The following is a 21209-nucleotide window of genomic DNA, read 5'->3' on the forward strand; positions in this document are numbered from 1 at the left end:
TTTACTATTAGGAGATGAATGAAACTCATTGTGTCAATGCTACAAATCAAATGTGAGTCATTCTGCACATTTAAAGCTGAGAAAATGTTATACATACAAAATATTTATGGGTTATCTGGAAAGGATAAGTCTGCTTCCTTCAGTGGAAGTTTAAATATGGTAAGTAAAACAGACCCTAAACAAATTGTACTGCTTAATTACCAAAAAAATCCTCTGGTCACTAACGAGGATCTTATACTTATTAATTATAGATTGATAATGCCCTTGTCATGAACCCAAGACCTTCATAACAGCAGGAGGGTTATGACAGAGACAGTATTGATTACAACCTATTTCAATTTTATTTCAATGATAAAGCAAATAACATAATCCTAAGCTTGGTCCAACATACCTTTCATTGCTTCCACAATAAATCTGGACTGGTCTTTGAAATTCTGAACAACCTATCAACAGAATATTATAGAAATCATTTTATGGAATCAGTAACTTAAATTACTTGTAATTGAATTAGAAAACTTCTTTTTCTTACCGTGTATAGTTAACAGACTGGACAAATGAATCACAAAACGTTAAAGGGATCAGAAAATAGCATGACAGAATATTGTAGATTGATCATAGTTTCAATGTGATGCCTTCTTTCCACAACTAGAAAATCAATACAAAGACTCTGAAGGCAAACAAATGTACTAGTCCACTGCTCACAAGGAATAACAAAAAACTTATTTAAAGATGGTATAAAAAAGAACTGACGTAATCACAGTACATGGAAATATAAAACTGGCCCAATCAATTCATTTAGTGTTAAAGTATTCAAATTTTAATTTTTGGTGTGATACAAACTGTCTTGATTTTCATGGTTCAACAAGCCATAAATACATTTTGAATGACATGAAAATCCCATACAAAACTAAGACACTCAAGGAAAATTCATGAAAAACAACTCCACACCCACACTATGAAAATAAAAGTCTCATCACATTGTTTGAACTAACCTCATTTGTAGTAAGGATATAGATTCCTGAAGGCCCTGAGCAATATAATTCTGCAATCTGTGATGTTGAAACACTATATAACTTAGCAAGTTTACCAATTAACTCTTGACTTGTCAATGTGTCTAGATATAATGCATGGTATACTGAAAACATACAATCAATATAAAAAATATTGATGAGATATCAAGTAGCTCATTCATTATCACACATTTCAAAGCAAAATTTTATATTTTTTTCTATAGCTAGTCTAAGGTTGCACATCATCAGGCAATACAAACCAGTGTAAAACTTTCAAAAATCTACCCAATTGATGATACAAATGTAATGAGTTGCAGTATTAAGATTTTATTGCTAATAGTAGTGTCTTATGGTTAAAGATGAATTAATTTCCTACAAAATTTGTTCTAAATTATTTTCATTTCGAAACTTTTAAAACATATTTTTTTATATTTCTAAAATATTGTAAAATATAGATCCACCATTTTATAAATCGTCTCTTTTTCTTTCATTACATCTTTTTGAATTGAGTACAACTAGGTAACATTTCAATAAAGTCTTCTTTGAAATTTAGAAGAATTTCTACTTACAGGCTATCAACATGATAAAAAATATATACAGAAATACAGACAACTTCAAATCTCATAATAACCAGTGTCATTTTACAGAATTAGTTTATTTAAAGATTGTTCTTAAGTAGCTGTCTTTGTAAGAATCATGCAAAATCTGAAGAATGTGATACAAAAAGGGCTACATGTTTTTATTTTTGTAATTAAGTTGTTTCCTGGGTCTATACAATGAAATGTGAAATTATTCATTCAAATCTGCCTGCTCTTAGGAGATAATCGACATTGAAAATACAGTAGATTCTATTGTATTTGAGTGTCATTTACAGAGTTATCTCCCTTAATTTTGATATCTACAGTGCATTCTATACAATTTTTATCTCCTAAGAACACAGGTTATATGAAAAACTAAATGTTAATTTCTGTTTACTATGACATTTCAAACAAAATATCAAAGATAAAAATATGTAGGCTTTTTACCCATGAATCACATTTTGCATGATCCTTAGCTGGAGTGCTACTTAATTGTTGTTAAGTTTATTGGATATAAATGACCTTTGGTCAGTTTATGCTGAATAAACCATGAAGCGGTTTATTTTGCAGAGTAAACAGATTCAAAGTTACCGTGTTAGTTAAATCCTGAACAGTTGGGGAAAGAGTGGACACAATGTTAGTTTTTGACACATTTAAGCATAGGGACCTACAATTCATTATGGATACAACAACTGGTTTGGACATTATATAATGTATTGCTCAAAATTTGAAATTCAAATTAAAATTTTCAAAATTAGACCAATTAAAAAAGTTGATTTTTTGGGTTGTGGTCCCTTTGACCCCTTTATAACTCTTAAACAATAAGAGATAGCTGTAATCTGATTGAAAAATGCAGGCCGGAATTTTCATAAGGAATCCAAAAAATTTTGAAATTGGACCAATAAATAAAGAGGTCAACTTTTTAAGGGCGTGGTCCTCTGACCTCTTATAACTTGAAAATGGTCCAAAATGCATCAAATCTGCTTGATGCATTAGTTTATCAGAATCAGATAAGGAACACAATAAAAAAGAAATTTTAAAATTGGAAGAAAAAAAACATTCTATATGGGTTTTAATAAAACACCAATTTTTACTCTTTAAGCCCCTCATTCTAAAACGTTAGGGGCCACAAACTAATTTATTAAGTACCTTCCTATAGTGGTTAGTAAAATAATATTAAAATTTCATAACAATTGGTCAAACAAAAACTAAAGTTATCACACAAAAACTAAGTATCTACGGATGAAGGAGACAAGGAGAACAGTGTCATTCCAATAAACAACCACATTTTTTTTTCATAATTCACTATGAAGATAAGTACTATTATAGTAACTTATATGACTTTAGTTTCTTTTTATTGTAATGTTGCATTCAGATTTTGATTACAATTTCTCCTTCTTGTCATCTTACCAGAATCTGTTTCCTGGCAAACAAATATTGTCATTCTTGGTCGTACTGCCCTGAAAATATCAAAATATGATACACTTACTGTTTCTTTAAAGTCAAAATCTAGGACATGACAATTTTAAACAGAATTTTTATATCACTGAAATACTGTAAGTTACAGCTCTAGCATTCTATAATGAGCTTCTAATATTTTTTTTTACAGAATAACAAAGGTTATATTATATGGACACAACTCCACCAGAAACCATGAAAGTGAAAAATAAATCTCCTTGTGAAGTTGCAAACTAGTAAACTGTGAAAGGACTTTAATACCTGGATACCAATTTTTTGTGGATTAAGGAAGAATTCTTGACCTCGTAGTTTTGAGGTTTTAAATATACACATCAATGGAAATATATTCCTTTTAGTTGGGAACCAAATTTCGTGGTTTGGCATATCCACAAAAACCAAAAAAATCGGTACGCCATGAACAATAGTACTTTCCCTGTAATTGTTGTTTCAGGAGGCAGAATCATGCCAAATATAAATCAATCTAAGTTCTGATTAATACATCAATCTGTTTACTATAGTATTCAACTTACTTTGACTGTAGGGCATTGTTCAGACGGATCCCATCTGCAATACCACAAATCTGTATGAGATCATCTCGTGTCAGCCTCAATATATCTGGACCTGGGAAATGTTATCAACCATTGCATAATTTTTATCATTTCAAAAATACAAGAAAATGAGTATTATTTGTACATTTTTCTGATTTTCCTCTATCTTTATGCTAGTAAATTAAGATTTTGCCTGTTAAGACTATTCGAGTTATTCAGGAATTTCTGGCCTCTGTACGTCTTGTTTTGTTTTCACCTTTATGTTACTTGAGTATATAGGGGCAACCCTTTAGCTGTACCTGTTTATAATGATGTTTTGAGGTCAGTTGCAGCCTACCTTGTGGTATGAGGGTTTCCTTGTGGTTTATTGAAGATCAATGGGTTGATTTGGAATGACGTTTTCATACTGTTGGGGTTGTTGTCTCTTTGACATATTCACCTTATCTATTCTCATTATACATTTTATGTAGTTATACAAGCTTAAGCTTGTTTTAGGAAGGTGTAATGATTTTCACAATCAATTCTATCAAATAAAATACCCAAAGATCAAACTGCTCCTTTCTATAGTCTTATACATACATTTCAGAATGTGAACATTGTTAGAATACTTTATACTGACAAATTGTGAGAAGAACTTTGCTGGATTTCTATTAAAAACTATTAAGGACAACCATAAAAACAGCATGTTACCAATATGCAACCCAAACATTTTTTGCGATTGAATAAAAACTTTATTGACACAACACTTTTGAGTCCCTTCATAAAAATTTAAATTAAACTCGAACCTGCTTTAACCAAATACCCGTCAGCAATGAACAAATTTCAAGACTCAAAATGTCACAGTTTTTTTTCCAGAGATCTTTGAATCTTTTTATTATCCTACATAAATAAATCACAGTTTACCTGAGAAATTTTGGAATACTCGAACATAATTGCTAAATCTATTAGCATGTAACCAACTGGTTACATCATCAGCTGAGGAATCAGAAGGTAGGGCTACCTAAAATAGAAAAAAAATTACAAATTTCCAAATGAAATAATCATTGTTAACATTTTAATAGCATACACATATATCTGATGAGCCTGTTAAATGTATAAATTCAAGAACATTAATATTTGTAGTATCTGGGTCACTTCTTACAACTCTTCTAGTATGGACAGATTTTCAACATTTTATATTGTTATGACTACCAGAAAATTCAAAAGATGTCAATCTGATGAAATATGCACACGTAATAACAAAACTTGAATTACTAAAGTGATGTCTGTCTTATGGTACACATGTACCACCTTCTAGTCCGGACCAGACTGGAAGATTTATTCAATTTAAACAGGTTCATGATGCATTGAACCTAATATCAAGTTGTCTGGTTTAAACAGATTACTGTGAATGTATCAATTTTAAAGGATACTGTCTAGTGAACATATTAAGGGGTATGAATTCCCATGATTAAAAAATTGATTAGCATTATGTAATGTTTAAAATCAATTTCATAGGTACTACTTTTCATTATTTTCTGTCAATTGCAAAAATAGTGAAAATAAGTATGTTTACAGAATTCAGGGTTTGATTTGAACAGGCTGCACTATAGCAAGAAAGGTGTAAAATTAAAATTTCTACATCTACATTTCTAATACAGTATCATTACTTTTTTTCTTTCTTTTGAATGTACGGGTATAGTTTACTCTCATATAGTACAATAATGGACCACAATTTATATTTTTAGAAAACGTAAGGAAGAATACCCATTAATTTGCTAGTAGTAGATTTGATACCTGAAAGAGAATAAATAAAATGTATGAGAGTCCCGCAAGGTATATTCCTATTGGTACAGGAAGTTGATTTGGATAGCAACGAATATCACTTACTATGTATGCCCTATTTATGTAAAGCCACATACTACATTTAAAATTGATCTGTCCCATGGGAGTCAAGATAATTGTGATGAAATTCAGAGGACAAGACAATCCACTCATTGACTGGGAGTATAAATTTTATATTCATAAAAGACTCTAAAAGCAATGACCTGAGTTGTAAGCCATTGACTTGGAGTATAAATTTTATATTCATATAAGACTCAAAGAGCACTCACCTGAGTTGTAACCCATAGTAATTTATACCATTTATAAATTCCACAGTTTTAATCAATAAATGTTAACAATGTAATACTTACCCCATCAAGAGTTGTGTCCTTTCTATAGGCACTTGGAGTGTTAGATTCTACTTTCACTTTATGGTCATTATCATCATCACTAGCTGGGCTGAATGGAGTAGTTGGAGCTGATGAGGTTGATACCCTAGGTGATCTACAACACAAGGGAAAAAAGTTAATCTTACAATATTGCCAGGTTCACATGGTATGCATTTTCTGAAATGTTTTAGACAAAACATTAGAATTTTTGTGTTAAGAACACTTTTAACCATTTGGAACGTGCACCGCATTCAAATCATTTTTGATCACATAAAATGCATATCAAATGTACTTTTGATGATAAATTTATGCTGAAATGTATTTAAAATGCAGAAATAATTTTTTTGACATCTGAACGAAACAAGCATTGTAAAACACTAAAGGGTATGTGTGAACTATATATAACAAATAAACACAGCATTTTAATTGCTGAATCAAACTTCAGAATTGTTTCACTGAAAGTTCCCAAACTTTTCTTCATGGGGAGACTCCTAGAAGGCACACAAATCATCTAGAGGCAGATTTCTCCATTGTGGAGAAAAATGACATAAATGGTGCTTGGCTAAACTTAACAAAAAGAATAAAGTATTTGCAAGATTGTATTTGTTTTACCTTCCAAACAGGGCTTTGCAACTGACTTTGGCAAACTGTCAGAAATGCTTTTCCTGCATATTATGAAAAGCCATTATTTTTTTCAATAATATTGTTTATTTGTTTGTAATATAGCTGTGTTTATTTGAAATACCAATCATTTAAGAACTGGGTTTTTTTTTTTAATGAAAACAGCATCAACAAATAAAACTAGACATTGCCCCTAATGGGGCTAATACCTAATATTTCTGGTTATCTTACACTCCATTGAGTTGCATTACAATCCAAGTTGTTATGGAGGAGTTGCAGACAACACATCAGACCAAAGAATTATCGAAAAACACCTAAGCCCTCATTTCTACAATTGCTGCCCAAACATAAATTCCTTACAATATGCACATCCCAATATGGTCAATTAACATGCCACCAAGTTTGATAAGAATCCTGCAAACCATAATCAGAACTAAATTTTTGTTGTTGATGACACAATGGCAGAATATGATTGCAAATTTACATTAAACATAAATTTCCAACAATATGCACATCCCAATATGGTAATTTAACACCTCATTAAGTTTCATACTAATTTTGCAAAGTTGTTGAAGAGGAAGTGCCAACAACACAAGACAAAGTTTTGGTGAAAGACACCAAAAAGTCCAATTGCCGCCACTTCTACAATTTTTTGCCCAAACATAAACAATATAAACATACAAATATTGCAATCTAACACTCTATTGCCGACAATGCATTAGCCCAACTTTCCTTGAAAAATGCCTAAATTCAAACAAGCGTCATTTCTACAATTTTTGCCCAAACATAAATTCCTGACAATAGGCAAAACCCAATTTAGTAATTGAACATGCCACCAAGTTTCATAATAATCCTACAAGTCATTGAGTAGTTGTGGACAACTGATAAAGACTAAGATTTGATGAAAAAGGCCTAAATACAAATGCCGTATTTTTAACAATTTTTGCTAAAACATAAATTCTTGACAATATGCATATCCCAATATTGTAATTTAACATGCCACTAAGTTTCATAACAATCCTACAAGTCATTGAGGTATTGATGCAGACAACATATCAGACCAAGATTTGCTGAAAAACCCCATCATTTCTACAATTGTTGCCCATCCCAATATGGTAATTTAACATGCCATGCAGTTTCATTACAATGCTCAAGTCAGACAGAAAATCGGACCAAACAGTGCAGAAAACTGCATCATTTCTACAATATTTGCCCTAACTTAAATTCCTGACTGTATGCACTTCTCAATGTGGTTATATTACATCTCACAAAGTTTCATAACAATGCTGCAAGCTGCTTAAAAATAGTTTTGGACAGATGGACCGGCAAAAATAAAGACAGTGTGAAACCTAGATACCGCCGAAACTTCGTTTGGAGGGGGTACCATGCATAATTTAAGGGACGAAGTAATAACAGGATAAGAAATTTGAAATCTCAATAAAATAACAACAAGTTTTAGTTTTACAATGTATTTGACCTGTATAAACAACATGGCATAGTTCTGTTTTATATAATAATGTACAATAACACTACCTTTTGTGACATGTAAATTACTAACACTAAAAACTCTTAATATCAATCAAAAATCTGCATAAAAATCTGAACCATAGGTATGAGATCACAATTATCTGCCCTTTTCGTTGTATGTAAAATATAGTTCCTAATTTAATTGGGTATTTTCTTAGACATTCTTACCTTTAGAATCTCTTACTCTTTTTTTTTTAAATGAAAGAAATAACTGAAATAATTTAATACAAGTGTTTAATTGAATAAAAAATACATATTGGTTGTGATTTAGTGAGGTAAAAAAGGTCAACTTTTGGCTTTTGGAAGCCAATTTTTGGGTCAAATTTGAGGGGGCCTCTGTGTTTAGGTAGCTAAATTGAAAAAATGATGGTGAAAGTTTCTAATTTTTTTATGGAAGTTTGAGGTAGGATGGTTTATTCAGCTCTGAAAATTTCATTTGATTTGAAGCTATATTTTTTTTTAATTTGAAAAAGGCTAGAATAAACTCTGTGGGAAAATTAATTGTGGTCTCGTACCCATAGTTTATAGCTCATAGAACACTTTTATTCCTTTCATACTTTATCCAAGAAAGTTTTGATAAAGACTTGTTCAAGTTTCTTTCGTGATTTCAGGTGAGAAATAAGTGATGCCAATGTACTACCCAATTCTTGGGATGGGGTATACTAAGATAGATCTAAGTTTCACTAATCCATTACTAAGCTTAGTAAATACATGAGCAATGTGTACAAACATATCTTTTATCATCCTCACTTCACATAATACATGTGTGTATCAATTGCTACTGTATTTATAACATGAATTGTAAAATTATAGTGAAATCTCATGGTTTCCTAAAACAAATTGGCAGTAGTACTTAAATGGAGAACAGCAGTATGGATACAAATTTCGTCTTTTGTTCATTTTTTAAAATTTGGTGTGAAGGTCCTTTTTTATTGATGGTGCTGGTTGAAAATCCTGAGTGTCATCAACTGAAATGATAAATTAATACAAAATTAGGATACATTATAGGTATTCATTTAGTATCCAACCTAAATGCCATATATCTAAGACCACAGAACAAATCTCTTTATAGTCCGAATATTTAGGTAAATCTTGGGAAGGCCAAGGAGAGGATGAAGACTAAACGTGAGTAAAACAATATTTCTCTATGAAATAGGGGGAATTAAAAACCAAAAAAATTTACATGAAAGAAAAAGTATAAAAAACCTGACATTTATAATATGATTACATGATTTTGATTATTTCAAATCTTAATTTTGTATTTGTAGATATTTTCAGTTTTCAAACCATAAACTGTTATGGAATATTAGGTTAGTTGTTCAAAACTAGAGAAAGATTGATTAAATTTTATATCACATGCTTCTCATAGCACAGCTTAATACAACCACAGTGGTCAAACATCAAATGTTTAATACAGCCTAAGTTTCTGACACAGATTGAATGTGACCTCAACAGTATGCAAACAGACATTTCACAAAAATGACTCAACATCCTTAATTCAACTAAAACTAAAAATATTGTGAGCAAACTCAAAAAGACTACCCCCCGCTTCAAATGGAGTTCAAAGTTTAAATTGAATTATCCCCTTCTGGAATTCTCTAAAAATATGAATATTCTATCATGCACACCCCCATATCCTACAAAATTTCATTAAAATCCTTGGAGTTGTTTAGAAGGAATTGAGCTTACAATGAAACACTTTAATTGAATTATTTCCCTTTGGTTCCCCTGATAATACATTCCTTCATATACATCTACATGTAATGCTCAACCTACCTACAAAATTTTAAGTAGTAAAAATCCTCTAGTATCAATACATCAAAATTTCGTGACATTTAGTTCACTGCAACAAAAATTATTGCACAGAAATGAAAAAAGTTAACGACATGAACACCAAGCCAATGGTGAAAACATCATAACATGATACGACAGCAATTTTTTTTTTGCCTTCCTAATAATTAATAATTTCTATGAATTGCTGAGTCTAATTGTGAATCAATGTAATACTTTAAATATTTCCCAACATAATGTCAATATCTCTTCTTAAAAAAATATAGAAAACCAGTCTATTTAAAGAATCTGTTTTATGAAGAGGACCATAAAATCATTGGACCAGAATCAATCAAATCTTAACTGGAACTCTTGTGACAAGATCATTTGATTTGAAAAATACTCTAACCACAAATTGAACTAATCTAGATAAAGCTACACACCAAACATCTACACAATGTATTTCAACTACAATGAGAAACTAAAAATACTGTAAGCAAACTCAAAAAGAGTACCGCTGCTTCAAATGAAGTTCAAACATCTTAAAGACATGTACAAAAAGTTCAGAAAACGGAAAATCTTATCAAATGTACAAATGAGAAAAATACATGGAACCTAACAATATAGTCCTCAGATTTCACTGAAAGGGGACTGAAAGACAGAAGAATCAAATAATTAATGAAAAATAAAATGTGCATGTGTACTGACCTGCTTTAAATTAATAAGTCAACATATGCAACAGAAAAATCATTAATGCATGTACATGTACTCTGCATACTTAAGTGTAAAAATGTTGTTTTTATATATTTATATATGTATATGCATAAGTAATGATTCTTATATTAATTCATTCATCATGTTAAAAAAAAATTCATTTAATTATTAGTAATTGCTGTCAAATATGAACATTGGCTATAAGGAGTTTTCAGTATTCTTGAAAACATATGTACACAATGTAATAAAAAGTTCAGCGTACAATACATGAAAATATTGTATGAATCCCTTCAGTACTGGAAACTGGTATTAGTGGAGCTGTGCATGAATTGATTCATATCATTGATGACCACACACCCCATGATATCGAAGAATACAGTTGTTAAATTTTGGCCTTAATATGAGTTCAATAGAATTACATCTTAGTGTTTCTACTGAAAAGAAAAAAAAGGGGTGTTTAAGTTTTTTTACAGTAACTATACCTGACTGTTTCTCCAGCATCCATTCAACTGAATAGGTAATTCTGTTTACATGAGTAATACATAGGTAATGTCCTGCAGTCTAACCTCATGCACTTGTCTTCTCTTTTCATAATGTGGGAAATGGCATCTGTTCCATTCTTCTTTTAACGGCACAAAATAACAGCGAGATGCATTTATTTGCAAATTTTAAAAAGCAAACACGAAATACTCTGATCCTTATGGGTAAAATCTAACTTGGAGTTAATGTAAAACAACTGTATTTTCATTATTTCCAGTGTACAGTGCAACTTTATCTCTTTCTGGTTCAATACCCACTCAGGTACAGTAGTACATGTATTTAGATTTGGTAATTTCCATATGACATCTTCAGTGTGGAGGAAGAATAAACAAGACCAACACATGTCTGGACCGGTGTCACTGTCATATATTTGTAACAACATAAGTGTCTTCATCATATATATAAACACTAATTAAGTTAAAAAACTATATTGTGGGTCACAAGTTTACATGTGTAATGTACTTATGATAGCATATACTGCTAAAAAACTTGGTTAAGTTCAACATGCTTAAAGCAGCAGCCTGGATATATAAGGGTTGCATCCCTTGCTTTTCAAAAATCTTATTGTAACTGGCAGGGTTAAGGTCAGAGAATATAATTTTAGAATATCATGAGCTAGAAGCAGATTTTATTGACAATCTTTGTCTCAAATGTTTCAACCTTAACAATAAACAAATTGTGAAAACATATTTCCTATTTGATCAATATTCCTAGAGAAATTACATTTGAAAAATCTGAAGTGGACACAATTTTGTACAGATTTTGAATTTAGTGGGAGGAGTTTGGTATCAGCTGTTTTTGTTTGTAAACAAATGCACATGCAAGTTAGTGGTTACAGGCATGCTTCACATACCTTGTTAGCAGTACATGTGATTTTCGCCTTATTCCAACAAATTAATACTGATATCAAAATCCATTAACACATATCCAAAGAACAGAATATGTCAGCAAATAATTTGTTACACAAAAATCAATCTACTCTCATGTACTGCAAGTGAAAAGTCAATCTAAATAACAGAGTTTCATATTTAACACTTTAGCAATACCATCTGTAACCCATGTATGGCTTTGACTTAGGATTTGGATAAAGTTCTCTCACAAGATTTAAAACACAGATAGGCATAACCTCTCTCCTCACAACCACTACTGAGTCATCTATTCTATCTCTATTAAGAAGACGACTTTTTTTCTGAGGTACTGATCATGACTCCAGGCTCCCCTATTCTGCATCATTCTCCAAAATAGCTTGTATTTGGTTTTCCTAATAGCATTATTTCTAATGTGAGCCATTTGCCCTTCACCTAGCCAACTTTGCCTGTTTATAGTTACACATGGAGTACAAAAACATTCCAAACACATATCCCAATCTACTTCATGCTGAATGTCTTCCTGATGGTTTGGCCCACTTTCAAAAGTTTGCAGGTCAACTTGTTCTTCTTCAGACTCATTTTTGTTGGTGTTTTCAGCTGGTTCTTCAATACAGCAATTTGTCATCTGATTAACTTCATTAAAATCCCAATTATTGTGATTGAATAAAGCTTGTATAGCTAATCTTTGTCCTTCAGTAACAGCCAAGGAAAGCACACTTGCATTCTGCAGATTTTCCATTTTCACTGACTTATACAAAGTTTGTGTGTCATCATTTACTGAAGTGGGTCAGAATCAACTTTATGGGCATTTTGGGGTTATTCTGTGGGTAAAAGTGTCTTTAAAATTTACTATGAATTACTTGTTAACCAAAGATTACCACATGTCAATGCTAGAAATTTATTTATCATTGTTCGTAAAACTTTATTTTTTCGGCAGATTATTTTTTTATTCTTAGGCGATTTAATCAAAACCTATCATTCCCTCTAATGAAACAAAAATGCATGACCTTTGACAACGAGGTTATAGAAGGAGAGAGATTTTTAATCATTATCCAAATCCTCAAAACATTGCAATAATCAATCAGATGGGAGGATATACCTGTCAAAAATAAAATGTTTCAAAAGGTAATGATGATCCTGACAAAATACATTAATTAATATAAATAAAATGCATTACTATAAATTCCTTGATGGCCCCATGTTTTAGTGGGAAATTTGTAAATGTCACAGTTAGGAGGGAAATTTTGAATAAATGAATGTATCATCATGGAAGCACTACCTCTTCAGAATATTAATATAAATAATGAAAATAATCAACGACCAGAAAAAAGGAAATACGCAAAAGATAATTTTGAAAGTGTCAAGAAGAGAAATATTGCCAGAAAAGATAAACCAAAACCTATTGATGAAAAAATTAATTTTACATGTGAATCAACTGATTAAAAAGACCATATATATAAAATGGCCAATGACATCAAGTGTGCCATGGGTGATGGAAATCCTAATAGAACAACAAATAAAGACATGCTTTTGGAAGTATTTTCTTTTTATTTGAGAAATAAACTAACACAAAAGTTGGATCCTGAGAACCAAAATGATGAGGAGGATGTTCCATTTTTAGACTGTTCGTTTACAGCTTGTGATATTGATGCATCCCAACAACAGCTTTTTATAACTGGTGAAAAGTCTATAGAAAACCTCATTTAGAGAGTAACACGGGAAAATCTGCAAGAGCAATTTATTTGTCAAATCAACTGATATAAAAGGACATGTTGGAGTTTGTAAACTTAGATGTGAAGACAAACAACATGATCTACTTTGGTATTCTTCATCCTACCTTGGTGACAAATTTCTTTGTAACCTTCGGATGGCTCATGGATTTTATGTCTCTGGTATTTTACCAAACCAGTATTCAAGATTCTGTCAGGCCTCAAATATTGGACGTATTGGCGAAATTACCCTAAATGGAAATACCCTAAATTTCAAAAATATTCACCAGTGGTAGAAGGTTTAGTAAATGAGTCATGTAAAACAGCACTTCTCGAAGAAATTGCTTCCTACGAAGAACTTCAAGACAGCATTGACATTGTTACTGATGCTAGGCATGGAACTAGGAGGAACTCCATGTTTACTGATGTTGTATGTCTTGGTTCTAGAACTCACAAAGTGTTACATGTCGAAACTATTTCTAAAGTTGATTGTTCAAGTGCACAGAAACACGAACTGATTGGAACAGAAAGAATATACGAGTATTTTAATAATTTACATGATGAGTATGAAGTAAAAATCTGTGTTCATTGTCATGACAGAAATACAAGTGTGAACAAATTCATAAGGAGCAATGGGATGGATACTAAATCTACAAATGATACTTGGCATGCAACAAAAAACACTGCAAAGGAAATTAAATCAATTTGCACAGGGTCAAAGTACAAAGAGGGGCTAACTTGTCATCCCGAGTTAGCAGACAAAAGTGCCAGTATCAAGACTCACATTTACTGGGCAATGAAAAATTGCAGTGAATTATCAAGATGTAAAACAGAACTGAAGTATGAGCCATCAAAAGATGTGATTTCTGATCCAAAGGCAGAAATGTTACTCGGACGAGCGTTAATGAACACTAAAGTGTATAAATCACCTGTACATTATATTCACTGCATGGACAGTTATTATGTTGAAAGCTTCAACAATGCTATATTGCAGTATCATGACAAAAGGATAAACTTTTCCAAGCAAGTTTATATACTACGGACTAATCTAGCTATCTTAGATTGGAATGAACACGTGAATAGGGAAGCAACATCACCGAAAACTGTGCAAGATGCTAAAAATCCAAGGCGACAAGTAGATATAAAAATGCATATAACATGTGGTCAGAAATATGGTGTAAACTAGTTAGAGCATATGTAGATTAATAAAATTGGAAAGGCATAATTCATTTTTCAATTGAAAAGGTGATTAAGAACTATTTCTTTATGTAGCAAGCAATAATTAACTCTAAAAGTCATCTGTATATATTTACCTAGATAACCACACATGCATTTGTTTTTATTTTACACACAGCTTTTTGTTTAAGTACCGCCCATATGTCCTTATCTAATAAAACTTAATTGCGCATGTTCCCCAATCAGGCTGATCGGATGTTGCTGGTTTAAAATGTAAGGACAAAATTATTAATATTTTTTTAAAATATGAGGCACATATTTTCAAATTTACACAAATGTATAATCACTGTACAAAGTTTGAATAATACTGCTATATACAGATTTAACATGGATGGACGGACTGACGGATGGAGTAAAACGGCCACTTCACCGGTTTCACCAATGGTGACACAGGTAACAAAAGAGTGACCTCAGACTGCCTGGTCATGGAGTTATGACTCCTTTCTGATAAAATAAAACTGAAATTTATGCCTGCAAGCTTTATAAAAATGAATCATACACAAGTATGATTTTAATCCTGAAATATGAAAATGTATTATGTTCTATCAAAAGTAATAGTATCATAGAGAAAAATGTGAAGTTTGTGGATGCCACTACCACCGCAAAAACAAAACCTAAGTCTTACTTCCACGACTTTCATCGCAGGTGAGATAAAAAACAATACAAACAGTATAGTGAAGTATAAAATCGTAAGAGCTTCATAGAAAATTCAAAGAGCCCTATCGTAACTTGTGTGTGCAATTAAGTGAGAAAGTGGGAGTAAATAATAAGAACAAAAATTCATCATCTGAAGAAATTATGTATCATTATTTATTTGATGTTTGTTAAAAATCCCCTAAGCTGTTGTATACACCAATGAAATATGTAGACCTAGAATCTCTTACATATGAAAAGGTCTACTTGTACTTTCATTGAAACTTACAATTTTCAGTGATTTTTTTCCCCAAATTTCAACCAAATTTCCAAAGAAAAATATGCTACAAATTTCTCAAATGTCTGCTGTGAAATTCCTAGTTGTGAATTAAAACACCATGGATCTCAATGAATTGGAACTGTTATGGACTCAATGAAAAGTACTTTCTCATAGCAATTAGACTAGTACAAAAGAGGCACTTTGTACCGTATATTTAAAGATTTAAAAAAATCAGTATATTCATGACATAAACAGTGAATATAAACATGAGAATGAAACCGCAGAAACTTTCTTGAATTGACTGAATCATGATAACGGCAAAATTTGTACATGCTTTACTGTTCGTTGAAGTTACTTAACAATCAAAGGGAAACAACTCTATGGCAATTTTTTAGGACTCGCTAACCACTTCCAGGTCAAATGGCCACCCCCCTATGTAGTATAAAAAACACACTGAACCTAGACATATGCATTGTAAGTGTTTTATTTGTGTGTATTATGGTTAAAAGTAGTCAAAATAAAGCTTAGAATGTGTACTTTAAAATCATATTTTTTAGTATGCAACTTTAAGATGTCATTTGTCCTGGGAACAGTGGAACTTTGAAAATTACTTTTTTAACATGTAAAGTAATAGAAACGTTAGAAAAGTGGTTAGTGAGACCATAAGCCAAATTATGGCATATTTCAGAGAAACGCATAATTGGAGGAAAATTGGCTTTCCTGGTCATTATTTCCATTTTCCCATAAAATCAGTGTGGTGATATAGGTATCTGGCTATATTTTAGGAGGTGCATTGTGTAAAGTATTTTAAAAAACAACACAGCAACAAGATTTTTATCAGTAAAAGTGACTCGTAACTTGACGTTATCCAAGTACTCAAATGGTCATACAGCACAGACTTAGAATCACACAGTGATGAAATAGGTATGATATAAATTGTTGAAATCTGTCCTTTTTCATAATGATAAATGATATTTACTATTACAACTTCTTGAATTATCATAGGTATCAATTTGGTGTGACAAGTTGGTTAAATTTGTCATTTTTTAGTAATTTAGGGAAAATATCACTGAGAGGCATGATGTAAAAATGACCATTTCTTTGTAGTCCCATGTCTGATTTTGATAGTTTTGGTCTTCTTAGACTCACAATACCACAAGCTTTCACAAAATATAAAAAAAGAAAAACATACAAACTCATAAAATGTTTTAAAGGTCTCACTAACCACTTCCAGGTCAAATGGCCACCCCCCTATGTAGTACCAAAAACACATTGAACCTAGACATATGCATTGTAAGTGCATTATTTGTGTGTATTATGGTTAAAAGTAGTCAAAATAAAGCTTAGAATGTGTACTTTAAAATCATATATGTAATTAACTACAAAAGTGTATGAATCTTGTTTACATGTGTGAGTAATTTGCCACTAAGCAGAAAAGGTAAAAATGTGGATTTTCAGTAATATTTATTCAATTAAATTTTGTGAAGAATTTCTACATTCGTTGTACCATTAGCATAATAATTTTGGAAGCCTTAATTTCCAAGCTTCGCAATGGTATGCAACTTTAAGATGTCATTTGTCCGGGAATTCACAGTGAAACTTTGAAAATTACTTTTTTAACATGTAAAGTAATGGAAATGTTAGAAGTGGTTAGTGAGACCTTAAGCAAAAAAAAAAATTACAAATCATTTAAAAGAAAAAGTACCAATTAAACCAAGGATTTTAGTTGCTCGTTTACTTTTGTTACTTTGTATGTATGATTTTAGTTACTTTATGTTCTTTGTTGTGTGTGTCTGTTTTCCATGTCTGGTCTTTGTCCCTGGATTACATTCTTTTGAATTGAAGTCATCACTACAGAAATTTTATGGTTGTCATCATGAACTCGTGGATCGTTATGGTGTATCCATCAGCACCATGAAAACTGATTTATTCAACGGGTCATAGTTTTCCTTTCCTCGTTTGTCTACCCCAGACTTGACTTTTTATGAGCAACTTGGCGGGTGTTTCTAGAAAAGCAGTGGACGCTTACCCTACCAGTGCATCTGGTCCATGCTCCCAGTTTTTAGTGGAGTCCGAGTTGCTCATTTACTTTTGTTACTTTGTATGTATGATTTTAGTTACTTTATGTTCTTTGTTGTGTGTGTCTGTTTTCCATGTCTGGTCTTTGTCCCTGGATTACATTCTTTTGATTACCGCTATAACCTTGGTTCCCTTGATTACTCTTTAAGTACATGCAAATTATTTCTTCAGTGCATTTTGTATATTTACAGAACTACAATACTTTAAAATGAAAAAAAAAGGTTATTTTTTTTTTAAATTTAATGAAAAAAAAACAAACATTCCAAACAAAACTGGAAAAAGTTAATTCAAATACTTCATGGTAGCTATAATTTAATAAATAGGTTTTGTCCACCTGTACGAAGAGGCAATGTTCATTTTTGTTTTCCATATTTTTCCTTAAAACCACTAAAAAAGAGCTACATAAATGGTTTTGAAAAAGGACGATTACCCTACCTGTGCACCTGCTTCATGTTCTTAGGAACTTAGTTTTTTTTCTTTTGAGCTTTTGTGCTTTTTTTTCTCTGTTTTATTGTGAGGCATATTATTTCAGTCTATGTTATCATTTTTCGTCATTTGAGTTTTAACTTTTATAAGAAGCTCTGACAAGGTTTTCCTTGATTTTACACAATAAAATTGGTAGCTCCTCAAAAACCAAGAAGAAAATGGAAATCTTTCATCAATGACCTATGTCCAGGAATGGATGATAGGGTTTAAGTCAATTAAGTCAAAAACCAAACAATGCACACAAGTTAACACAGCAATAAATTTCACCTATTAGATAAAATAAGAAAACCATGATCATGAGTGTCACAGCCCAGGATCACTAAGATTTATCTAATACATGAAACTTGTTCCATACACAAAACAGACCCACTAGTATTCATGGTGTTAAATGTTGAAATAAAATGACATGATAAGTAATTAACTCACCATTTAAAAAAAAAATAAAAATTTTCCAAACAAATTTTAGAAATGTCATAAAATGATTCATTTATACCATTTATACAATATCTGAGTTTCAAAATTGTGATGGCTTGAAGCAAACAAGTGAATAACTCACCCAGATTCCATGTTTTCTGATTTGAAAGGTAACCCTAAAAGGGTTTCACTAAAAAAATAATCAATGAATTGCATTGTACAAAGTAAGGATAAGATATCAGAAATTGGGTTATGTTATGCAAATTTAAGTTTTTTTTCCTTTTTTTTTAGGCCCTAATGAACACTGCCACAAAAATGGGCTTTCACTGCAGATTTTAGTGAAACCTTTAAGAAATGCTGATAAAAAATTTTACTTTTGCCAAAAGGGTGTTTTAACAATTCCTACACAACATTGAAGGTTTAAAGTTTTCTAAAAAAGAACTGAATTAAACATTACTTACGGGGAATTTGTATTGATCTGGGCAAAACTCTGGGTCAGACTGCCAAATGAGTTGTTCCGTGCACTAAAGTTATTCTCTGGAAAAGCTGCATTGTTGTTTGTAGGGCCTGATAATGTTGTAGAGGACATCTGGTCAACATTGATCTAAAATACATAAATTAAAAACAATCTATAACTAATAGTTAATACAGATAGAACCATTAATTTAAAATTCAGCATTATTTAGTCAAAGCCTGTAAAATACGAAGTTTTATCATTTCATACAACCTATGCCATACAAAATGTGTAGTTTATATATGTGAACAAGTTTTACTTAGCCGGAACTACTGTTCATGACATGGAAGAGTAATCAAAGGAACAAAGACACAAACAGAAATCTAAAAAATATATTCAAAGGATAAAGACAAGACAGAGAAAACACAGACACACAACAAAGAACATGAAAAAAATAAAAAGAAGCAAAAGAGAAAATCTCACCGTGACAACATCCCCATTGTATGGCTTATGATGTCACATTAAAGCAACATTACAGGCTATTTCTCATGTTTTAATATAGATCATACAATTTTTTATGGTTTTGCATGTTTTTATTGTATATTTCAGATCATATAGAGTGAAAATGCAAAATGAGGATACATCAGATACAACCTACCTAACAGTGAATAGAATGCTATATTGTGCACTGCTTGATACGACGCCAGGGGTCAGTATCTCATAAATACTTGATGACAATTATATCTCACCTGTGTAAGTACTGTACATTCATATGAAGGCTGATACTTCTCCTGAAAAAGTCGAGGAAAATAACTATACTAGTTCTCAGAAACCATTGGAAGCAACTGAATATTTAGATCATCACTAAATGACTATCTGCTTCAATGTAAATTTTCATTTTCTCACCTATGAGTGAGCATAAAACCAGCTTATGCCAAACAGTAAAATGTTTTATCGTGACTTGTTAGTAAGAATAGCAGCATACAAAGAATTCTGAAAACTGATTTTGAAAGTGAGAGAAAGAAAACCCAAGACTGAAGCCTGAGAACAATATAATTTTCATTGTCCTCAATCAAACTGCTGGTGAAATTTAAAATGCAGAAAACTTCTGTCCTTGAGTTATAAAAGAACTGTGAAATTAAAATGGTATGGTATAATCAAGTACATCTAACAACCCTACCAAATCACAGCAAAATCCAATAGCCAATCTCAATATTGCTCAGTAAAAGTCGAGATAAATTTAAGAAATAAATCACGGAAATTCCATTTTATTTTATGGCAGGCTGGTCATATATGCAACATTGTTTTACCCTGAGTGATAGTGAGGGGTTAGGTAATGACATAAATGGCCAGACCGTGGTAAAACAATGATAAAATGGAGTTTCTGTGATTTATTTTGATTCTAATAGGACTAGTTTCTTTATATTTTTGAATATGTGTTGTAAAAAATGTCGGTCATGTGTTTATCACTTTTTTACAATGGCTATGATCTAAAGAGTTTTGAAGCATGTTATATTAGAATTAGAGTTTGTAATGCTACTTTACTCATGACAAAAGGTGTGGAACCAAGGTTTTCCAATCTTCAAAGGTCACATTCCAGACTCAATTATTTTAACTTTTTTAACATACCTTTTCTGTTTCATTTAATTTTTCAATCTTTTCTCTGTCAGTTTTATGTTTTCTGTCTGCACCTTTGGGCTGTTAAATAAGAGAAAACTCAGTCCTTGCAATTTTTTATGCTTCCTCTGTGATACATCTAGATTCATTCAACAATTATATACAAGTAACTGTACTTCTATATATAAGGGTACTATAAAACTCACAAATAAGGGCTGTCCATGAGAGACTCATAATTATTCTCAAGGTTAATTCTTTTAGTAAATATTCCTATTCTTTAAAGGTCAAAATTTCAAAAATTGATGTATGAACACATAACACATCTACATTATCATCACTTATGTTAACCAAAATGCAATCACTGTGACTAAATTACATGTCAATTAAAGCTTAAACTGGAAACAATATATCTGTAAGTTCTTTTCCACTTGTAATTATATTTTAGCTATTTCATTACTCACTTTATCATCCAGT

At 31.5% G+C, this 21209-nt stretch overlaps 1 protein-coding gene across 5 annotated transcripts in view; it reads right to left on the reverse strand.

The window, feature by feature from the left end:
- The window catches only part of LOC148611570 (transcription factor CP2-like), a 41964-nt gene that overhangs the window by 7146 nt on the left and 13609 nt on the right, over positions 1 to 21209 (reverse strand). For 3 of the 5 annotated variants that reach the window (XM_088592237.1, XM_088592238.1, XM_088592239.1), the window contains 10 exons: positions 20748 to 20816; positions 19868 to 19909; positions 19126 to 19268; positions 18807 to 18854; positions 5769 to 5901; positions 4498 to 4594; positions 3577 to 3667; positions 2999 to 3048; positions 993 to 1135; positions 392 to 443 (listed from right to left, as the gene is read on the reverse strand). In XM_088592237.1, the coding sequence (XP_088448363.1) occupies positions 392 to 443; positions 993 to 1135; positions 2999 to 3048; positions 3577 to 3667; positions 4498 to 4594; positions 5769 to 5901; positions 18807 to 18854; positions 19126 to 19268; positions 19868 to 19909; positions 20748 to 20816 (868 nt within the window). The remainder of the gene's footprint in view (positions 1 to 391; positions 444 to 992; positions 1136 to 2998; positions 3049 to 3576; positions 3668 to 4497; positions 4595 to 5768; positions 5902 to 18806; positions 18855 to 19125; positions 19269 to 19867; positions 19910 to 20747; positions 20817 to 21209) is intronic. The other 2 variants (XM_088592240.1, XM_088592241.1) reach the window with 1 other exon arrangement.

This window comes from Perna viridis, chromosome 7, assembly GCF_037379345.1.
Source record: "Perna viridis isolate PV_CMFRI_1.1 ecotype Kerala chromosome 7, ASM3737934v1, whole genome shotgun sequence".
In the NCBI taxonomy this organism is placed as follows: Eukaryota; Metazoa; Mollusca; class Bivalvia; order Mytilida; family Mytilidae; genus Perna; species Perna viridis.